This window comes from Talpa occidentalis, unplaced genomic scaffold (genome assembly GCF_014898055.3).
Source record: "Talpa occidentalis isolate TD23 unplaced genomic scaffold, MPIMG_talOcc4v2.1, whole genome shotgun sequence".
Lineage (NCBI taxonomy): Eukaryota > Metazoa > Chordata > Mammalia > Eulipotyphla > Talpidae > Talpa > Talpa occidentalis.
The window spans coordinates 79,880,552-79,905,366 of record NW_026555331.1 but is presented as its reverse complement, the minus strand read 5'-3'; the positions used below and the strand labels follow the sequence as shown (position 1 = coordinate 79,905,366).

The following is a 24,815-nucleotide window of genomic DNA, read 5'->3' as shown; positions in this document are numbered from 1 at the left end:
ATCTCAAAGGGTTCTTAGAAGATCACAGAAATGTCTGGTATGAAGTAGAAGCTACCAACTCCGCAGTCCATCCCCATCTCACTTCTCTGCAGGGCAACTGGATCCAGATGATTGTAAGTCAGTGTTTTTGTGTTTGGGATGCCTGCCAAGTTTTAAAGAATAGTTACCAATAGTAAATACTAAAGCTGTGGATTGCATATAAAAGCACCATTAATTCATCTAATCCCATAACTCTTGAGCAGGGCACTGTAACTTCCTTTTCAGATGAAGAAATGATGCACAAAGACACGTAGCTTGCCCGAGGCCACACAGCTGTGAACACAGGCTGAGGGTTCAAACCTAGGCACACACTATGTAAGGGGTTCACCCTCCCCTATTCTGTCTCTCCTGTGTTTGTGCAGCTTTCATGGATTACATGATGATTGAGAATCACAGAGCTTGAGAAACACTAGTACACATAGTGCCAATCATGGCAGCTCACAACTTGCTGTACAAGTGTCCCAAACCAAAAAAATCAGAAACTACCAGTTTTTGCAAGAGAAGTGTTAAACACCTTCATTTTGTGTGGCTCTCCCAGTTAATGCCCACCAAAAGGGCCATAACCACTATCTCTGAAAACGAACTAGAAATACTTGTTGACTACTGTAACATTCACTGCTAAATGTGAGAGTTCTGTTGTCACGCTGTTTCTTACATTCAACTTTCTTTTTTAAAAAAAGATTTATTTGTTTATGCATACAAGAGCTGGGGCACTGGCCAGAGGTGTGGGAGGTGAAAGGATTCAGCAGACACAGAGTGGGGAACAGAACAGGCAGATTGATTAAAATACACTGCTGAGGGGAGCAGCGGGAGGGAGAGGAATGGTCTTCTGTGCCATGTGGATCAGCTCCCTGGTGGGGGAATCGAATTTATGCTGCAGAGGCTGCAGAGAGCTCCATAGTGCTGCGACTTAACTCCTTGCACTACCAGGGAGGCCCTTACATTCAACTTTCAATTAGAATTTATCAAATTAAAGTACACATAGACGAAAGTAGACTTTAATTTTTTTATTTGCTCTGTCTATTATACAAAGCAAAACAGAATTCAAGTGGAACATATGGCACCTTCAAGGTGTAGAAGATGAAACACTTCAAGGCAATTATATGGTTAAAATGATTATGGAAGCTGCATGCTGTCTACACTCAGAGGGCAGGATAATTGGGTCAAAAGGACTAATTTATGGAGATTATAGACAGTGGTACTACAAACAGTTTACAAGAGATACTCCTTGGTCATGCCCCTGACTAATAACAATTTTTTTTGTTGTTATTAGGTAAAATTTTCTATTTGCCCAGTTGTTGAAAAACAATTATATAATAATAACATAATAGAAAAATACAAGAGAACAAAAATAACCCAAAATCAGAAGTACAGCCCAGCTAGATCCTCAGCAGACACTCTCAGGGATAATAAATGATAGCAGAAGTTGAAGCCTTTGTGCCATGTTAGGGACTCTTGCCATTGCTGCAGATGCCTGTCCTGAGCAGACTGAAGGCGATGATGGCAAAGTAGACCATACTCTTGAGAAGGAGGAGGACGTAGGTGTAATAGGCAGAGATGTATGCTAACTGCAGCTGCAGTGGCTCTAAGAAAAGACATGTGATTAGTTTCTCTTTTAATAATAAGACACATTAATAAGGGTGGGGTCACAATCATTTATTTCTGATCGCCAACATTGATGTGACATCCCCCATCCCCGTACCCCAAAAACTCAAGTAAACATCTACAACCATCATCATCATCAACCACTAATGACAATCAACCACAACAGATCCAGCACCAGGATCTGCTGTTACAACCTCTGCTACTTTCATGTTGAGCATTCCAAAATAACAAGTAAGTTTTCATTTTTAATGAAAAATCATATGGGAAAAAGTTGGATAAATAGCGCTTAGTGATTCTTCCCCCAGACCATATCTCTAAATAATAAGATTAAACAGTCACTAAACAAATACAGAACACTTATTTTGAAATCTTTGCTTGTAGCTCTTTAGTCTTATTACATTTTTACCAAATCTGTAAGATTATTATCTTTCTCCCAATTTTACAAATAAGATAGTGGGAGAGGAAATTAATTTGCACGATATGATGCATTTACTTAATAACAGAAACCGGATATCTACTTCAACAACACAAGGTTAAAGATACATTCCTGACTACTCTGTAATTCTGCTTCTCTAATTGTGATATATATCCACACATCAGAAAATTAAGCTCAAATATAAAGTTGCAAGACTGCCTTAGAAGTCATTACACAGTATTCATGCAATGATATCCCTAGGAATATGATGGAATATGATGGTGCAGATAGTGGACAGGTAGGAGGTTTTAGTAAAGAGGTTATTACATAAAATGAAAGAAAGGCTAATCCAATAGCTCTAAAATTTTAGGAGGTTATGGCTCACTCATATGTCTTTCCTGAATATCCCTCTTTGTGCCTATAATGTGATAGGATAATTGCACAAAATAGCCTTTCACATTTTGCAGGAAATATGTGATGGCAAGAAATAATACATGATAGCAAGACTAGCCAGACTGGATGTTCAATGAACCACAGGCTGAGTGAGTTTCTGTCTGGGGAAATGTCCCTTTCACATGCTTTATTTTGATAGAGTCAGAATTCTAGCCTCATTAGCACTTGGTATTAAAAGGGATTTCAATAGGTAATGTGCTCATTAATTCCCTACCCTTGATCAAGTATGGTCCAGTGACCCCTTGATATATGTCAAGGGAAGGAATATCAAGGACAGGAGCCAAAGCATTTAGTTACTTTCTTGGTGCATGTGTAGGGAGAAGAGGATAGAAACTAGTACTGACACTGTGCCAGATAGAAGCAGAGATCCTAAGCTAGACATTCCACAAAGGTGACAATTGCCCTCATAGGCAGCTGAGAAATGTATTGCTCAGATAAGTAAGTTATTTGTCCATATTCATCTAATGAATAACAAAAGAACGGGAGTTTAAGTCAGATTTGGGATACTCTGAAATCCATGCACTTACACCACCCACCCTTTTATGTCTCAGAGCTTTGACTTTGAGATCTTGCTCTATAACTATACCTTAGAGGAAAAATTGAGAAGTATATGAACTCTTGATCAGAGGCCTTGTGTGGAAACCCCTTAGCTAACTGTGACATGCTGCAAGGAATTTAATTAAATTTTATCTCATTGTCCTCATCTGCAAAGTGAGGCTAATGAAGAAATATTGGACCACTTCATAGGAGAATGATGAGAATTCAATAAGAAAATCATTCAAAGCACAGCTCAATGTCCTTTATAAGATGTTCTCTTTCTGTGCCACTAGCTATCAGCAACTGGCAAGGACAAAGACCTCAAAAATAATCCAAGAACAAGTTGATATCATGTTTTCTCATACATTAGTCACAAAAGTAACACAAGTGAATGAAATCTCGTGGAAATACTTCAGACCATATAATTGTATACCCCAATGCCAGTCATCTCGTATCAAAACCAGCATTTACTGTGCTAAGATGCCTCCTAGGAAATGATGGATTGTTTTAAAGTATTGCTCATTGTAATATGCAAAATCCAGCCATTTTCATATTGTATACCAGGCTACTTTAAAAGTTAAGTTGAACAGGAGAAAAATTATGCTATTGCATGTCAGGAAAGCAAGCATGTGGCAAAACTTACCGCTTTCATTTTTTATCACTTCAAAACCATCTTCTTTTCCTTCCTTTCCAAGCACAGTGTTTGTATCATGGTTGGTGTTGGACACATGCTCTTTGGCTAGGAAAAAAAAAAAAGTGATTGCTTTACACACCGCTGTCTTCAAGGGTCAGTATCAAAATTTAGTTTATTCCTGGAATCCACACCAAAATCTAACCTGCAAAGTAAGGTCTTTTTAATTCATTGTATCCCCTAATCGGACACATGATTTTTCTAATGTGTGGAGTTTGTGGACATGACAAAATATTTTTTTCATAATAAAATGCATGTATCTTGAGTTCTTTTTCCCAATCAAGGTTGCTTGAAAGTTTGGATGAAAATTTTTCTCTCTCTTCAAAATCATTTCATTCATTTGTGCTCCCATTTTCTACTTTTAGCTCTTATCAAAACCATAAACTAATAACAAAAAATCCCTTGGCATCAAAATGATGTTAACTGTAATGAGAACAGTTTTGTTGCCATGAGATGCTCATGAAAAAAAATTGTTTCAGAATTAAGACCCCAGTAAAACATTGAAAATTGACCTTCCTTCCTTTACGGAGACCATCACCACAGAACTTGTTATGCTTCTTATGTTTCCCTCATCACCAGAAAAATCTAGGCACCTAAGCTCAGTCATTATTTGAAGTTTATACTTTGTATATTTATTTCCCCTCTGTTTCTTAAAAATAGAAAATTGAGTTTTATTTTATAATCTTACTTTTGTTAAAGAAAGGATACATATATAATATATAGGAATACATTTATTGTGTTATCATTTTATTCAATTAATTAATTAATTAATTAATTTATTTATTTATTTTTGTGGGACCCTTGCTGGCAGCCGGGGAACGAACCGGCGCTGCAGAGGCTTCTGGCAGCCTCTTGCAGCCCAGCTCTCAACTGCTGCGCCACTACGGGAGACCCTGTGTTATAATTTTAAAAAACAGGAGTTTTTTTCTGATATTATTTCATTTGGAACATAATCAGCGTTGTGTTTGAATCAAATTTCATTAATGGAGAATTTAGAATCAAAGAAGGTAAAAGATTAATTCTGAAATTCAGACAAGAACACATAAAACGTCTTCTCAATTTTAAGTGCTTCTCTCCTCCCACCTCTGCCTAAAAGGTGTTGTTAACAACTGGAAAAACTACAGTGATTCCTTTTAAGGACACTCTGGGACCTTTGGTCTGCTGTCATCCTCAAGTTTCTACATCCTCAGTCTACTGAGTTCTGGGACCACTGCCAAGGGGTCACGTTTGATGCTCTCAACCATGTAGATGTGCACAGCCTCTGCATAAAGGGACTCCTTTAAAATGTCATTCCTCTAGTGCTTCCTTTCCCCGCCCCCCTCCCCCTACCCGCCAGTGTGTCTCTGGTTTATAGTTGCTTGTTGATTTTGATTTTTACTTAGTATTGATTAGTCTTTCCTGGTCTCTTATTTAGGTTTTCTAAATTCCTGCTCTGAGTGAGACCATCCGGTATTTTTCTTTTTCTTTCTGACTTATTTCGCTGAGCATGAAAATAAAGGGAGGGGGTGCAGTTGTATGGGGAATATAGCCAAAATGAAAATGCATACATTGTGCAAAGATGAAAAAAGATGTAAGAATTATATAAAATAAAATATTTAAATTAAAAAAATAAAAATAAAATGTCATTCCTGAATCATGAGTGACACTCAGTGATTAAGAAAAGAATATATTCTTTTTACTACATAGTCAGCCTCCTTGAGACAGGCCTTTGTCTTAGTGTGTTCACCCCACATCCCTGTCAGGCCAGGTACTCATTGTTTACTGCAATAAATGTGTTTTGAGCTGCAATTACTAATGATAATTAATACATTCATTAAGTTAAATGAAAGCATGTGTTTATACTTTGGCCTCACCCATCTCTAAGTTTGAAATAGTACCATTAGTTGGTACATAAGATACAAATCTGAAAAACCTAAGGCCATAATAAAATGCAGGGTCAAATTATTCTATTTTTTGTACAGAAATGGTCCTACTCCCTCTGTAGAACATGATTTTGTTGCCTAATAAATTGTTATTTATTGATTATATGTTAAATAGAGCAGGATTGATGTAAGAATGTCTTTGCTTACTATTTAGAAAATTCCTGAAATATATATAATTGTTCTTATTTCCTGGTCAATCAAGATCATCAAATTGGAATGCCATTTTGAACCTTTATTGCATGGTAAATTGCAAGGATCTTTGCATAGGAAAACCCAAAAAGCATCATTGTGACCTTAATTTTATGGATGATGAAACTGAAGTTGAGGAAGTAGGTAAATTTTTCCTTTTTTATATTTCAAAACTTACACTATTTTAATTCTGTAGGATAGTAGAGGACAGTTATGTGAATGTTCAATGTAACATCTTAGAAATGTTTATAATTTTTGTTTCGATTAATACTTGACAGCAAGGTTGGGTATTGTCTTTAGGGAAGAGCAGGGTCCTGGGAAGTTACATGTCTATTTATAAACTTACCGTTATTTATTGGCGGAAAAGGAATCTCCTGATCTTTCCCACCTTCATTAAACTCGTGTTTGACAACACAAACGTGTTCTTTATCTAGTGACGTTTTAGACGGAGTCAGCCAGCTGAATTTCATGTACGTGTCACCAGTCGCTATGGTCCTTCCCTGCTGTGATTTCAGGAAGTTTTTGCCATTCTTTTCTTTCCAATCTATCTTAATAACATCAGGGAAAAAATCCTCAAGAAGACAAAGATATGTTCCAGTTTCATGGTGGCTTGTTTCAGCAACTGAAGGAAGAAAAACTCTGGGCTTAGGGGCAAAAGCTGAGCCAGTTATTTTATCTGTGGAGGAAATAGAATAGGAATTAAAAAGAATTACTGGAGAAACACGAGTGTTATATTGTTTGCAAAAACCTAGGGTGGAGTGAGAGGAAAAAAAGATGCCACAGTAATAGTTCTTACCATTAAGTTGTCATTCATCCACAGTATTTTGTTGGAAAAGGAGTTCAAGTGTTTATGTAACTTGTGCCCTAAGTCACAGATTTTAGGAGGCAGAGTCTGAATTAAAATCTGACCTTTGTTCTCTCTCCACATACTAACATTTATGTGAGTTTTAACTGTCCCATATCAGTCTCCCAACATTGAAGAACACATTTATTTAAAAACTCTTTTTTGTTCTGGCTTAGTGGAAACTGTTTTCAAGGTGGATGATGGTGGAGATGTAGAGAAGACCAGATAACTTTGGTCATATCTTTATAGACTGTGGATCTCTTCAAAAATATTTATGTTTTCCATCCTGTGCGTTTTATAACATATGCAAACACATTCTCATATTCTGCAACTCTGTGGAACATCATTCTTTACCTAACTGCTCTGCAGTTACCTTATTTACCATATAGAGGTTATATATATATATATTTTTAAATCAACACAGCCACTTGTTTTAATGAGAATCTACTTTCAAGTTGAACTTGCAGCTTCAGCTGTGGATCCCATGACCTCTTAAAACAATGGAGTTCTCCTACTTGAGTTCTAATTTTATGAGACATTAAATTTAATATCTCAACCATTCCAGGTTTTTTAGTAGGGCAACATTAAAGCCAAACTCCAAATAATTTATGGTATAGATTTTAGAAGCAAAATAACTACTTCCAAAATTTATATTAAAAATATATTATTTTCATAAATATTCCTCAATTATAATGTAGATACATCATATTTTTACTGTTATTTATTATATGTAATGTAGTATAATGTATCCAAATTTTCTTTCAATTTAGAAACTGTTGAACAAAAATCACATTTTATTTGCAATTTAACTTGAAATTTCATCAGAACCCCTTATTTTGAATCTGTTTTCTTCCTGTTTGTATCTGCCCTTTGTGAATGGCTACTGAGCTGTCTCACAGCTCTATGATTATATATTTTCTTTTTCACCTACTGAATAGAGTGTCTATATAATTGGTTTGTTGTTACAAGTTACAGCTCCAGAGGTATTTGAAGAAGTAATGTCAAAATAGATCACAAAACACCATATGTTTACCTGTCACTAGAATGCTAGAACATTATATGATGACACATTTGCTGTTAAATTATTGAAGTTTTTGTATTATATGTTTTATTTTACATATTAATGGAGATGAGGAAGCATACATTGTACAAAAATGAAGAACGATGTAAAAATTATTGCAATTTTAAATGTATTGATACTTTCTAACTTAATTTCTCCTGGAAACTCATATCTTCTATTAGTATTCATTTTGGGTAAGTTTGGAGCTAGTTTAATAATTCAGTGGTGTAATTTCTTATGAAAAGAATTAATTTTCTCATTTAGAAGAGTAGGATACCACTCATAAGGATTCTGCCTGGGTATCAAAGCTCATAATTCTTATAGTATACTAAAACAGAAATCAATGTTTTGATTATGCTATAAAATAATGAATTCACAATTTGCTTTTACTAATTTCATACTTTCTGCTTTTTTTTTTTTTGTGGGACCCTCGCTGTCCCAGCGCTCAATCCCTGTGCCACTAGGGGAGGCCCCATACTTTCTGCTTTTAATGCCAATAGTATTTGTAGAATATAAGAGTAAGAGAGTACTATTTCTCCACCTTGTACTTTATTTTTTTTATTTTAGAAGTACATGACATAAAGCATGATAATTTTTCAATTGTGCATTACACTTACATAATTTTAGTCTCTAGCCAGTAAATTAAATAATCTAAATTTATGATTAGAAACTTTTTTTTCATAAGACTAGTTCCAATCATCTAATGAATCATCTAATGAAAGTCAGTTGATATATCTAGTAATTTCTATATGGTAACAAATTATTTTTACTCCTTATCCTTTTTCTTAGCTACATTATTTAAAATTTATTCTTCTTTCTGTCAAATGAATTTTGAATTTTCATAACATTCCCCAATAATATTTAAAACTAGATAATTATTATATAGTTAATGCCCATATTCAAATCTTTATCTCGCATTTTTTTTTCTTTAAATTTCCTTAAAAAATTTATCAGCAGTGTTGGTTATGGTCAACATGTATTTCATAATGAATAGAAAGGAAACCAGATTAAAAAAGTAAATAAACTTGTCCAATTCATTTATATGTATTAATTTTCATAATAATTTGAGTTTAATGCCTCAGTTGTTTACATTTCATTAAGATTCAACAGCATAGATTTTATATAAATTTACAAATGTCAACCATGTTTTCAACTGAAAGTATATTTCAAACCTACATATTAATATTGACTTGTGTTCCAGATTTTTCTTATTATTTTTTCAAATAAATAAGCTATGTCATAACTATAAATTTCAAATTTGTACTATTTCTAACTATATTTAATTGATTTTACATCATTATATCAATCCAGTACCAGCTATGTGTTACTTCATTCACACTAACTCCTTTGATTCTCACAGAACCCTAGCAGTATACGTATTGTTACCCATTTAATGGGATAGGAAACTGAGGCCAGAGAATAATCTTCAAGATCACATAAATCGAAAGTGATGGAACCAGAGCTCCAGTTGGGTCTGACTCCAAAGTTCCAGCACTTTTACAACACCCTTTCACCATCAGAAAAGGTAATGTGTCAACTCACAAAACTTGCCTGTAATAATAAAATTTGTCCTTAAGAGAAACAATTTCACGGTACCTACATATATATTATGGGTGGAACACTATACAAGTCCACATGTACACAAAGCCAAATCTTATTTTGGCATCTTCTCAATGTCGTCTATTAGATCCTTTATTGTAGGATTCATTTTAAAATCCCTTCTAAAATTTCCAATCTAATCTTCTTTGCATTCCCGTTTTTTCTTAACATTTTACTATTAATTTATTTGCTTTTTGCCTTCCCTTGATTGTCTTGAAAAAAATTACATTCTGTGATACTTACCTGTAATAATAAGCTTTGTTCCATCACCGAATATTTTTCTATAACTCCACAGTGATTCAACGCGTATCAAAAACATTAGACTAATTTAGTTCGGTTGAGTTATTCAGCTTCTAGTGAAACTATGATTGCCTGCAATTTGAGATTAAGGCTCTGTTCCTGGTTTATTTTGGTCATGAGAAGTTATGTGGATGAACAAATCAAGGAAATTAAGTTTGTCATGGTTACTTTATGTAAAAGTAAGGGGACACTTGACTTTTTACCTACATCACTGTAAGTTTATATATTGAACTTTCAAAACATATCCTTTTATTCTAGATAATTCTATTGGGAAATCAGAGATCACTTTAAAATCAGTCTTATAATACTTTGGGCAATGCTTATCACATTCTAATCATTTTGGGAAGGAGGAAACTATTAGTCTTAGGAATTAGAGTTATTTTGCAAATATTGACCATTTGTTTGAATTGTAGGTTAGATGGGAATTAATACATTGATCCATACTCCTAATTTCATAAAGAACTCCCATGTGTGGTAACTTGAATTCTGGAGCATTTACATGTGGTTCTAGCCACATGTGCCAATCTTTGTGGTAGGATAGTTTTGCATTTAATTTCATTTATTCCTCATAGTATTCACTTAAGATGACATTGATAAAATGAGTGGGTAGAAATATATCAAATTTTAGTTGTTATTATAGTCACTTTAAAATTTAAATTTTTAAAATATTTTGTATTTTCACTTGTGCCATATGGTAATGTGTTTATTAATATTTGTTAATAAAATATTAACAATGAATCAAAACATATTTGTTATAGGATAATTATACAGAGAATGATAATCCAGACCAAAGTCCTTATCTTTTATGCACCACACCTTCCTACTCTAATTTTTTCCATTTTTTATTATTTAGTTTGAATGCTATGATTACACTGTGTGCGTAGTCAGCTTAGAAGAAGAGCACCAGAAACCTTCATTTCTGTTTACAATTCACTTATTCATATGATCACAAATACCAGGGAAGCAACAATACAGAATCTTTTTCATTTTTTTCAGTGTTACATCAGCTTGTGAAAATTTTTTTGAAAACTTTCATTTGACTGGATCTATTAAGGAAGGAAAATGCTTGAGAGATGGTCTCCCCCTTCCAGGAAAAAATTCCATCTTTTAAACTAATAAACAATGAAGAAATTTACTGAAATGAATTCAGAAAAAGGAGACCAGTGCATGTAAAGATCCCATTTTGGTATATCTGCAGCTGTCCAATCATGCATTAGAAACCCCTTGAGTTCAACAATTTTATAATGACGTTTAAGACAATTGCCGTTGTTCTGTTTGCTATCAGCTTTAATATTTCTGGAAATCTGAAGCCTATTCAGAAAGAAAATTGAATGGAATGATGTAAGAAAGACTTGTCATTTTAGAGAACTAGCCTAAAAATAATCATATTTTGGGTATTTTAATAAGTGCATATTCAGCATGTCTGGTGTTTTTTGCAAGAGAGATATAATTTCAGTGCCATGATCAGAAGCAGGAGAATTTTTTTTCACACATGAGCAGTAACACAAATGATCAACTGTAACTGACTGGTGGGTAATTGCAGAATCCATTTAAGAAATCAGGCTATGGAAAAACAAATATTCAGAATATAAAAATGGCAATATTTCCAATAGCACATAGCGGCACCGATCACGCACAGGGTAATGCAAAAGTCTCTGTTGAATCCCATAGAATCTAGTCATTTTATGTTGGGTAAATAACTGAACTCATTAAGCCTCAATTTCCCCATCTTTAATAGGAGAATAGGACAGTTGAGGAATGACATAAGACACTGAAACAATTTAACATGGTATCTGACCATCAATAATCATTGTATTATAATATTATTCTCCTTAATGGGATAATTTTTGGTCATTTTATAAAATTCTTGAGCAAACAAAATACATGGATGTTGTAAGCATTAACTAGCATATAAATTAACAAAAGAAAAGTGCCCATGAATCCAAGACTTCACGCTAGTAATCATAGAAAAGAACATCAATCCCAGTTAATCAAGACTCTAGAATGCTTATCCACCAGACTAGAAGGTTTTTGAGTGTTGCTACTGTTTCTTATTCACCCTTATAACTAGTATCTAACACACACACACACACACACACACACACACACACACACTCTCAAAGTCTTATCAATATTTGCTGGGAAATGAATGAACAAATGAGGATATAAACCACATAGTCTCTTTTCATGGAATTAGGTGATAAAATGGCATTTTGAATTCAGAATTTCAGAAACTTGTCCATTTCTAGGCAATATGATGAGTGATAGTGGCAGAAATTTGGACTGTTCTCACTCTAACTTCCAGTTAACAAGAGTACTCAGAACAAGTAAAATGTATTCATGGTCCAAAAATAATAAGGCATTTCTTTCAATGGTGTTAAAAATGAGGCTGAATACAATCATATAGGTTTTGTGGGATATTGTTTAAACTCAAAAATAGAGAAACAAAAACTAATAAAAATGTCTCTCAATTTAAAGACTGATTATTGATTATATAACGAGTATCTTACAGCTTACAGCAATGGTATGTAGATATGATTCCTCAGATATTTTTGTGATAGTCTGAGTCTATCACTTTTGTGTGTATTTTCAAAAGTAGAACTTCAATCTGCTTACAATCAAGAAAATTAAGGAAACATTTATAAAGTTATTTAGTTTACATATGAGGTAAGCAGTAGCAGCAAAATTACTAATCTTATACCAAGTCCACATACTTAGTCACAAGCTTAGTAGAGGTAGATAGAATCTAGATAGAATCCTCACTTGCTTTTTTTTTCCTAAAAAGCACCTATCAGTTACTTATTACAGAGGTAAAAATAGAAGAATGTTTACTTACCAGGAGGAATTACTATGAGCTTAGTCCCTTCTCCAAATATCTTGATCCAATCTGTTCTATCACGCTGGTTACAGCTTCTACAAAAATCTCAGGATTCCCCTAAGCATCATGACTTGAGTATCAGTTAAAACACATAAAGAAAATCTGGCACTGAGATCCTCTGGAAGCATCTGATATTTTATGTTTTTCTGAGATAAATCGATGCAAATATTTTTTTTCCCCCAATGCAGCAATCATTGGAAATTGGTGATAGAAAATAGGAAGCATAAGAGTAAGAAAAGCAGTAATGGTCAAACATTTTTATAAAATTACCAAGAAAAAGTATTCAGATAATTAAGACATTTTAATTTTCAGGGGTTTAATTATGTAAAACCTCTCAGATATTGCATCAAAAGAAAGTACCTTTTATTCTCACCAATACTGGGGCTGACTCACTTGTTATTTAAGAAAGGATTTCTGAGAGGAGGAAATGCTTCAGTAACTGAAAGTATAAATATACCAACATGAATACATTTAATAATATGAGCACAGTTCTCAGTTTTTTATTTTTTTAATTGAGGTAACATTGGTTTATAATGATGCACACCAAGTTTCAGGTATGTACAGTATTATACTTCAACATCTATAGACTTTATATCATTATCATTACTAAAATGCTATTTTCCATCCACCTTCATACCATTGATAATTTTTCCCATTTATCCACCCCCCAAAGTTCTCCACTTTTAATAAAAGTATTTGCCATTTGGCAACATGATTATTTGCATCCTATCAAACAGAAGACCCCTCACTTAAACTAAAACTGAAAAAAAATTCAATCTTCTGATATATTGACAGAAGAAGATTGTTGGAGGCTTTTCTGTAATCTTAATGCTTCTCCTCTTGGATGAGGGGTTAAAGAAATGTAGAAAGGATCTGAATGGCTTTCAAGTATAAAAGCAAAGTCTATCAGCAGGACAGGACCCAGATAGGTCACATGAGAGGTTATGGGTCCACTTCAGTTTCCCTGATGCTGTCTAAATCCTATGAGCAAGCATTCAGTCCCCCCTAAAAATGAAAGTGCCATGTGTGGTCATGTTGTGCAAAAGCCCATTCACTGAAGCTCACAGACCATAATACAGTGGGGGAAGAGGAAAGAAAGAAGCATTCCAAATTATTATTAGCTGGACTGTAAATACCCTGTGCATCTGTTGCTGATGTTAGTGATGCACACTCAATCCCTTTCTGACACCTTGTCCTCTTTTTTTTACTATGGTAAGACCATGAGCAAAAATCATCAGGTCCTTTAGTAACTGTCTATATGTCAAGAACTCTGAAGTATTTAAACAATACAATTAAAGAGTAGGTAAAAAATTTTAAATCTTTTATTAAATTTTCAAAATCTATATGAAGAACAAATATAAAATTTTATAAAGAAAGAAATAACAAGATGGTGACAGAATGAAGATTTGTGGCTCAACTCCTCCCTAACCTTCAGCTAGATCAGGGCAAAACAAAGCCAATAACCCCTGAAGGAAAAACTGAGAACAATAGCAGATACTAGGAGTAACCTCCAAATTAGAGGAGGCCCCAGGGAATAGTGGAGCAAAGCGTGTTGCAACTTGGGGAGTTGAGATGGACCTAGACAGATAACCCATAAGACCCCACATGCAGCAAATGGTTCCATAAGTCTTAGAGAAGAACTTTATGTATCCCTGATGTGGTAGACTCTAGAGAATCACAGTCACAAACCTAATACCCCTGCCATGAGCCACAAGTCAGACCCACAAAACACATGCTTACCCTGCCCCATGAGCACAAACACCAGCACAGGCAGGGAGTATACCCTGCAAGTTGAAGCTCCATTCCCACTGGGTTGCCAGTCATTGAGACACCTCTCCAACAGCCACCAGCTGTGAGTCCCTGCTGCCAGATATGGAGCCCACCCTCCAAGAAGTCCACTCACCATTCATAGCCCTGGGGACCAGCTCCCAACAGCAGAGCCTGATCCCAACTGGAGGAAGTATTTAGCCTCATTAGTTAAAGGGACAGAGTTTGAGAAATGGCCTCATAAATAGTATGGGATTGATTATCCCTTGTACAGCAGAGACCATTGCTGACTTCAATAAAGTTGACACTGAGGAGTTTCACCATATGTTAAAAAGGAAGTGGGTGGAGATAAATACCTGGGGATTGTGGGCTGAAGCAGGGGATTCCAATGGTAGGGCTGTCAGATGATCCAGGAAAGAAGGAGTTGGGGGAGACCAGAGGATGCATGCAGGCACATACCTCTGAAGGAAGTGAAAATGTTATGGAGAAGCAGCGGTGCCCTACACGGGTTGGATCTCTGGTAGAAAAAATAGGAGAGAAAGCATTCTGTTCTACAGTCTTCTTTCTGACACACTGTGACTCATTCTGACATTGTGAAGTACAATGAATGCACAGGGAATGCCAAGTCACTCATCTCACACCCCAGAAAGGAAGGATATTGGGGTTACCGCAAGGACAAGCTAGCCACACTCATGCACACCAAGATTTGGAGCTTTCCAAGTTCCTCCCATACCCTACTGACTCAGCAACTACAAAACAAGGACCAATATATATAACTCAACAAAGGCCAAAATACAGAAAATCAGACAAAACATCACCTGCCATAAAAGTCAAATACTTTAGTCACATAAATTACTCCTGAAAATATCAAAATAATAGTAAAATAAGGTGAATACAAGTAACAAAATGGGCAGACCAAAAAGTAAACATTTGGAAATATAAAATCACAAAGGAGCACAACAATGCTAGGTGAATAAAACTCTCCGGAATCCATGCATAAAAAGATGAAAGACTATATCTCCTTATCAGATAGAGAGGCCAGAACTTCTATGATAAAGAAACTTAAAGAAATAGAAGAAATCAGAAGATAGAAGACAAGTCAAAGTCATATAAGAGAACTGAGAAAGCAAATCCAAAAAAAATTAGAGAATTCAGAAAAGTAGTAAGAGTTCCAACAAATTTCAGGAAAAAAGTTAATGAGCTCAGAAATCAAATCAATAAACAGATGACAGAAATTGAAGCTTAAAAAACACCCAGGAAATCAGGAGGCAAACTTCTCAGTACATGAGATTAATGAATGCTACAGAATTCTATGTAAGTAGAATAGATCCAATGGAGGAACAAATCAGTTACATCAAAGATAGTAATGCACTAAGGACCCGGTTAGAAAAAAAGAGTTACAAGATATAATAATATGAATAATATACAATAATACATATAATAATAATATATCATATAATTATATATAAATATATATAAACAATATGTTACAAAATATTGCAAAACAGTATTAGGAAGACACTTCAATACCATTACATTAATGGATAGATGAACCAGACAGAACAAAAAAGAAGACAATAATCATCTTTTATAAGGAATTAGACCAAATGATGTTAAAGGACATTTGTAGAGCATTTCACCTCCCAAAGTCTGAATACATATTCTTACCAAATGTACAAGGGACATTCTCCAAGGTTTACCACAGAACAAATATCACTAAGTTCATGAATATTTAAATCATATCAAACATTTCCTCCGGTCACAATGGTATCAAATTGGAAATTGACCAAAAAAAGAAAGCTTGTAACTCAATAATATTCGCAGACTAAACAACATCCTATTGAGTGACTAATGGTTTAATGAGGAAATAAAAGAAAGAAAATCTAAAAATATTGGAGAAACAAAATGAAGACACAATATATCAGAACATTTGGGGTGCAGCAAAAATAGTTCTGAGAATGAAGTAAGTAGCACTGCAGACCCACATCAAGAAGAAGAAAGAGCTCACATAGAAAATCTAACTTTATACCTTAAGGAAGGAACTAGAAAAAAAATAAATGAAGCCAGAGGCTAGTAGAGGGAAGGAGCTAATAAATATTAGAGTGGAAATAATTAAAATTAAATAGACAGTTCAGAAGGTTAATGAAAACAAAAGCTGTTTCTTTGAAAAAAATAAACATATTACACAAAACTCTATCTAGACACACAAAAGGGAAGGGGGTTCTCAAATGAAATCAGAAATGAAACAGAAGTTGTAATAGACACCTCAGAAAAATGAGGATCATAAGAAACTACCATGAATGTCTTTATGCCAACAATTGGAAACTATGCAAGAAATGGGGAAATAGTTAGAAGCATACTACTTTTTGATATTGAAAATAGAAAATTCTGTACTCCACTGATAAACTATGGGAAACAGTAAATCAGTATAATGAAGTGACAGCCTACAAAATCAATTTACAAAATTGTGTTTCATTCCTATCTGTAAATAACGACCTCAAATGGAAAGAAGTTATGAAAACAATCACATTCACAATAGTAGTAAATACCTAGGAATAAACCTAGCAAGCAAGTGAAAGAACTAGTCAATAACAAGAAGTATAGAAGACACAAGGAAATGGAAAAATGTTAGATATCCATGGTTAGGAAGAATTAACATTGTTGAAATGGCCATCCTACACAAAGCAATATACTGATAAGATGCAATTCCTATGAAACTTTCACTAGAATTCTAAAAAATATATTCAACATTATTGACATTTATGTGGAACCAGAAATCAGTATACTCAAAGATATCTCGACAAAAAAGAAGAATTGGGGTATCACACTCCCAGACTTCACACCATGCTATAGTCTATAATTATCAAAACAGATTGTTATTGCAATTAAAGTTGACACACTGACAAATCAAATAGAAATGAGATCCCAGAAATGAATTAACATTTATGTGGGTAATTAATCTACATCAACAGAACCAAGGGTATACAGTGGAGAAAGGAAAGTATTTTTAAGCAAATTTTATTGGGAAAACTATACAACCACGTGCAGAAAAATGAAAGTAGACCGTGCACTCAGCATATACAAAAATCAATGCAAAATGGATTAAATAATTGGATATGAGGTCTAAAACCATAAAATGCATAAAAACACATCTAAAACACTCCATGATTCAATGATGTCATCAGGAATTCTAACAGCAGGATAATAAAAGCAAAAACAATCAAGTATGGCTGCATCTAACTAAAACACATATATCATTAATGTGAAAAGACATATGACCAAGTAGGAGAAAAAATTTGCACATTGCATATATAAGAAGGGGTTAATATCCAAGATCTACAAAGAACTCATACAACTATAAAAAGAAAACAATAAACACAATAAAAATGCAGAAACTTCTGTTTATTGAAGCACTACTTACAAAATCTAAGATATAAAAACAACCCAAATGCCCAAAAACAGATGAAAGGGTAAAGAAGATGTGGTATATATATATGCAGTGGAATACTACTCAGCAATCAAAAAGATATACCCGAGCCCATTTGCAGCAACATGGATGTAATTGGAAGGGGTAATGCTCAGTGAAATAAGTCAGAAGGAAAAAGAAAAATATTGGATGGTTTCATTTATAGGAGGAATATAAGGAAACCAAACAAAGGATGAGAAAAAAAGACAAAACCTGTAGGCAAACTAGATCTGAGGCATACAGAGGGGAGGAGGATGAAGAGGGATCAAAACATGGGAGGGAAGAACACAAGGGACCATGGTGACAGTTCATAGGTGATGCGGTGATGGGAGATTTATGGAGACTACAGTTGAGGGGAGAAATCAACTATTTTATAAAAATGAATGACCATGCAAGAAAATAAAAAAGTCTAAATTAAAAAACAAAGCAAAACAAAAAACACACAGAAGAGCTAAATAGACACTAATCAAAGCAGACACACAGTTGCCAATAGGTACATGAAAAAGTGTTTAACTTCATTTATCATCAGGAAAATGCAAATCAAAATCACAATTAGATACCACCTCACATCCACAAAAATGCGCCACATCAAAAATAAACAGGTACAATGAAAGTTGGTGAGAGTATGGAGAAAAAATAAACTTCATACACTATTTATGGCAAGGGAGACAGGATAACTCCTATGGAAAACAATGGGAAGTTTCTTCAAATATTAAAAATAGATATTCTGCATGATCAAGCAATTCCATGTCTTGTCATTTATCCGATTGTAAAAATGTTAATTAGAAGGGATATATGTATGCCCTCCTATATTCAGTAGAGCACTACAGACAATAGTGAAGTTATAAAAACTACCTAAGTGTCCAAAATAGAGGAATGGGATAAGATAGTGTGGTATAAATACACAATGGAACAGACTCAATTATTTGAAAAAAGATAAAACCTTGCCATTTTTGGCACTACATATATGAAATAGAGGATATTATGCTAAATGAAATACCTCAGAAGGAGAAAGACAAATACTGTATGATTTCACTCATATGTGGACTATGAGAAATACAAAGGAATAGATAAATCTAAACCAAAACATCCCAAGGAAACATACTGTAAAATTAAGGATAGTGGAGAGAGAGTGTTGTGGTGAAGAGAGGGGGCCTGAAGGTGTGTATATACATATAATTTAACAACCATTCCCATCAAAATTAACAAGACAGGGCCTCCCTGGTGGTGCAAGGGGTTAAGATACAACTTATGAAGCTGTCCACAGCCTCTGCAGCATGAGTTCTAGCCCCAGCCAGGGAGCTACCCACATGGCACAGCAGACCTCTCCTGTCTTGCCAGCCGCTCACCTCAACAGTGTATTTCAGTCAGTCTGCCTGTTCTGTTCCCCACTCTCTCTCTGGTGAATCATCTCACTCTCCCGCACCTCTGGCCTGCACCTCAGTTCTTGTATGCATAAATAAATAAATCTTAAAAAAAAATACAAAACCTAAATTACAAAGACCATTTATTTTTGATCTATTATGTAGAAGTTGGGGGTGGGATCCACCAGAAGTGTATTTTAAATTTTATTAGAAAGTAGAAATGTGAGATAATTGAAAAGTAACTTTTTAAAGATAATAGTGAATAGACATTTGGCTAGTAAGTCCTCAATCTTATTATAAAACTTTTAGCATAATATGAAAATAATGTGAGTAGAAAGAAACATAAAGGAGAAATCCTCCAGGAAGATTTCTGTTTCAAGTGTATGATGATATTAAAATATGATTTGATATTTTTAAATTGTAGAGATATGATAGATTATTTTATTCTTTAAAAATTTATTTATGCATGCAAGAACTGGGGTACAGGCCAGAGGTGCAGGGGGTGAGAGGATTCACCAGAGACAGAGTGGGGAACAGATTTATTTATTTTTATACAAGAACTGGGGTACAGGTCAGAGGTGTGGGAGGGTGAGAGGATTCACTAGACACAGAGTGGGGAGCAGAACAGGCAGAAGGACCAAAATACACTGCTGAGGGGAGAAGCAGGAGAGACAGGCGAGGTCTGCTGCGCCATGGGGGTATCTCCCTGGACGGCCGGGATTCCAACCAGTGCCTCAGAGACTGCAGACAGCTTCATAGCACTGCACTCAACCCACTGCACCACCGGGGTGGCCCCATGATAGATTATTTTAAAGCTGAGTTTGGAGTATTGATTATTTGTTGAGAAATAAAAATAGCTCTCAACCTCACACAATATAAAATAGGTTCCATGTAGATTGAACATCATCTAGAGATGTGAACTAGTAGAACATTTACAAGAAAACTATCCATTTTGGGCTGTGACTTGGAATTAAAAGGATTTAGGAATCAAGTTTATTTAATACTAAATTTTTAAGAAGGAAGGATTTTAAGTATTTTTACTTTTTTAGAGTATTTCAAAGATCATTTCTTCCAAAAATGAATAAATGGTGAGGACTTATTGAATTTTATGGAGGAAAGTGATGAAATGTATGAGCATAATGGTGGAATGGTCATTCGGCAGTATTGGTGAAATGAACAAACTTCAGAGGTAGTGGCCATAACCCACCAAGTAACATCCCAGGACCCATGTTTTTGCAGTGACAGTGGGCATCAATAGAGGGGTTTGTGCAATAAATACTAGCAGTTTAGTTAGAATTCTTTTTTGTTGTTGTTTTTATTTATTTAGTTAGTTTAGTTAGAATTCTTATAGGTTCTCATGTGATTAAAAAAAAAAGACCATTAAGAAGGTGGAAAGTGAGGAAAAAGACAAAATCAGAGATATCAGGTCAAATTCCAGTTCTTCGGACCTGGAGATATGTCCTTGATGCAATTCCATACCTGCAACTTCCTCATCTCCAAAATGGAATGATAATATCTGTTTTTCAATACATTTGCAAAGTCAATATAACATGTTTCTAAAACAGGTGAGGCAAAAGTTCAGGCACAGAAAATTTACTTTCTCGGAATAAACAAACATTTTATCTTGTGTACAAGAATCAGCTATTTATCTTCTAACCCTGATTCATGCAACAAAAACTGTCCTGCACACTGTCAACTTGGCATGCTCTGAGGTGGCCAAGTGAGGAAACATATCTTACTTGAGAGTAAAGATTGAAAAACTAAAGATAAAAACAACAAGCAAGTCTAATAAAGTAAAACAGAAGTTACCACTGAATTGCTGGAGTAGTGTCCACGCTGATCTGAGAGGGGCAGTAGTGCCCACCATCTCTCCTTGCAGCTGCCCTGCTAGGGGCTCCTGGCTGCTGCTGCCAGAGTCAGCCCTGGGCCCTGGCAGGCAAGCTGCAGAGCCTGCCACCTGCCTACCGCTGCTTCCTGCATGTATGTCTGTGAGGCTGATGGCTTTCTCCTGGGCACGCTCCTGCTCAGGAGCAGCATGTCCTTTCCATGGTGTCGATTGTGGGGGTGGAGTGGACACCATGAGGCAGAGTATGCTATACTTGAGGGCAGAGAGCATCCAGGCCAGTGTCCTCTGGGCCTTCACACTGTATTGGGTCCACGTGCACTGGATCTGCACAGTGGGCCCCGCTGCCACCTTCCTCATCTCCTGACCCAACTCTGTTTCCCCCATGGTGACTGGAACTAATATCCTAGAAGGCAGTGGATGATGTTAGGTAGAATGTGGAGATTTACAGATGTAAGCCCAGTGACCTTCTGAACAGGGGCTGTTTGGAGTTAGGAAAAGATCAGAGAAGCCATTAAAGAGTTTAAAGAGCCAGATACAAGCAGGCTGATGTCTCTTTGGGCCGCGTTACTGTGCTCTGATTCCTGTGTTGTTGTTTGCTCTGGTCAGTTTTCCATGTGTCAGCTCAGACGCTCCTGAAGCCTAGATTAGCTCCTACTTGCTTCTGTTCATATCTAGTCCTGATGCTCTGCTTCTGATAAGCAGACCTGCTCTTCATTCCTTGCAGCAGATCCTGCTTAGTCTGGCTGAAATGGGCCAGCGGCCATTTTCTCACAGGCAGCTCCTGCTTCCTCTGCCGACTAGCCAGGGGCCATCTTGCTCAGTGGGTCCTTGCTTGGAGTTTAGTCTCTAAACCATGGACACTGGCTGGGTAGGAAAGACTGCAGGCAGCCATGTGCCAGCCTAGATGCACTCTCTCACTATTCAGATACTCTTAATTTATTCCTTTTCTCACTCTCTATGTAAAAAAAAAAATTGTAATTTTCGCTTACCCCATGTATTGCTTTTGACTCCTGACCTGTAGTCACAAAGCACGCAGGTGAGGACCCACCAACGTGGTCATCACTTTCCTCTGTAGTTACTCGGTTTCAAATCACTTGTAGTTTTGCATCATTTCTTCAGATTTGATTATGATATCATACTTAACAAATTTTAACTTAATTTTGGTAGATCATCAAAAGCTATGAAGGTCATGTTTCATTCAATAGTTTGCTTGCTATCTTAAAATAAAATGATAATTTGTGCATTTTAGCCACAGTGATTTCAATTTAGAAATCATTGACTTGTCATTAAATTTAGTACTAGAATGAATTCTGATGAGAAAGATAGCTAAGGTTATTAAAGCAAAGTAAACCTATTATCTGACACATGCAAGAGATAAAATTGCATTCTATCTGGGAGCATACAGCTTATACAGCTTCACACAACACACAGTGATTTCCCCCACTGCTTACATGATATCAGATATGCTTCCTTCAAGCACAAAGATGTTTCTATAAGCACAATCTTATATCTAAGAGTTGGAAAGTTCTGGGTTTACTTGTTTATAAAAACCCAGGGCAGTGCTTGGGAGAGGCCAGGTCATTTCCTTTCAAGCAAACTTTTCCCTTTAGCAATTCCACCATCTGTCTTCCTTCTGAACATGATGATCTTCTAGTCTCTTGGGGCTTCTTTGGCACTTTGGGTACTTGACATGATACTCTTCAGATATGTTTTAATTTATGCAGCACCTACAGAAAAACATGTTGGATGGAACTCTGTGCTTTTGATTGCTTATTCAGAAATGATATTGTAGTGACAGGAAGGGCACAGAGCAGGTTTCCTGGGATTGGAGCAGACGGGTAAAGGAGAGTCCTGGAGCCCTTGGTGGCTTTTTCAGGATTTTACCAGTTACATGGCAGGCAGGGGTGGCAGGAGGCCGGGAAGCTGGCAGGCATCCCAGCCCCCGGCAAATCTTCACTTTTTCTGGGCTCTCCTGCATTCCCTCGTGGCCTCTGCTTCTCTGCTGGTTTTCTTCCCGTCTTTCTTTCACTCTAGCTCTGCTGGCATCTCCGTGACGCAGCCCTTATAAGCCCAGTCTCTCAGCCAGGTGTGCCCAGATATCATGCCCACACCCTAGTCCAGGTGTCCGCCATCAGGAATGCATTTAATCTAATGGCAGGAGAGCGGGAAAACCTGATACTTTACTTACAGATATACATAAAAGAAGCCTGTGTAAGGAGTATGGGGAAAATGGCGTTAAATCAGGCTTTTTTTCCCACCTCCTGTCTCTAGCCTCTACAACGAGCACCTGTGACTTTGCTTTCATTCCACATTTCACTGATCATACATGATATCGTGTTGGTGCAAGAGGCACTTGGGAGCATGAGCACCAGCCCCTGTAATCACGGACACACAGGTCAAGAAGCGGGAGAGCATGAGCAAGGGGTGCACGTGCTCATAAGAAGGGATGCCCAGGCTCAGGGATTATTTCCAGGAGAGACTGAGTTTGGCAACATGAGATGAGGTGAATTTCCTCTGGATGGCCAGACAGAGTTGAAGAAGCAAAATGTTTTGCATTTTTAAATTTTTTTTTGTTTAAATATTTTATTTTATATAATTCTTACATCTTTTTTCATCTTTGCACAATGCATGCATTTTCATTTTGGTTATATTCCCCATGCAAACATAGAGCTTCCATATGATCCAGCAATTCTACTCCTAGGGATTTACCCAAATGTCACAGAAAAGTAATTCCAAAGGGCACCTGCACCCCTATGTTTATAGGTTTTGCATTTTAAAAGTTATTTTATCTCTATTAGCCTCAAATTGTGAATACTCATGTAGAAAAATGAATATGACATTGCAAAAGTGCTCTAATGATTATAGACGATGAGCTATCGCCAGCACATTGCCTGCCATGGAATGATTTTCTATTTGTGTCTGATACATATATTTCATTTTAGGTCACATCTCCACAGTAATAAACTCCCTTTCTGCAGGAAGGGAGGCTCAGTAATGGGCATCCAGATGTTGGGACTCTGTGGTGCCCATATTGGGAAGGATGTGGGTGGGCACAGACCTGAAGTTGATTTTTGTGTAGGTTATGGTGGTGGTTTTAATGTTGTGGTCCCAGCTGGCACAGTAGTATATGGCCTCATCTTCATTATCTACGTAAATAATTTTCAAAATTGAAGTGGAAGTGCGTGAGTCTTTGCTGGCTTCGAGTTTGATATTATCACCTATTTTCTGCTGAGCAGGTTCCGTTGTTGATTTGATATACATTAGATGTTCTATATTCTGGCCAGGTTTCTGTTGGTACCAGTGTATATAATCACTGTTAAAGTAACGAGAGGACACCTTACAAGATATGTAGGCAATCTGATTTCTTCTCCTGGAAAGTGATATTTTAGGTTGCTCCAAATTCAGCTGACAAACACCAACTGCAAACAAAGAAGTGAACAAATGATATTCAGCTAAAGAATTTTCTGTGTCTCCATGAGTGAAAAGACAATGTCCCCAAATATTCATGGAACAGATGTGTGCCTCCTCAGCTACATACGGTCTATCATTTTTTTTTTTGTGCTAAATGCAGTGGTTAGTAATCACATGACAGACAACATGGTTCACAGTGTCTAAAATATTTGTTATCTGATCCTCTACAGAAAAATTATCATAGCTGCTGTGCAAATGGGATAAAGGAATGAGTGGATAACTACAACTGACTTTCAAGAAATGATAGAACATATTGACAAATCTGGCTACATGAGGATGAAAACAAAGCTTGCATGTCAGTCTCCCATAGACTGTGGAAAACTCACATGCCCAGAGGGAAGAGAAGATGACAGCTTCCAGAAGAGGCAT

General features: G+C 36.0%; 1 gene segment (V, D, J or C); it reads right to left on the bottom strand.

Annotated features, from left to right (window-relative positions):
• Positions 1-1,484: 1,484 nt before the first annotated feature.
• LOC119250011 (T-cell receptor gamma chain C region C10.5-like) lies at positions 1,485-24,815 on the bottom strand. The segment is given in 7 exon segments: positions 1,485-1,624; positions 3,693-3,788; positions 6,198-6,527; positions 9,598-9,641; positions 13,288-13,301; positions 24,084-24,394; positions 24,773-24,815. Coding segments are annotated over 7 exon segments (978 nt in total).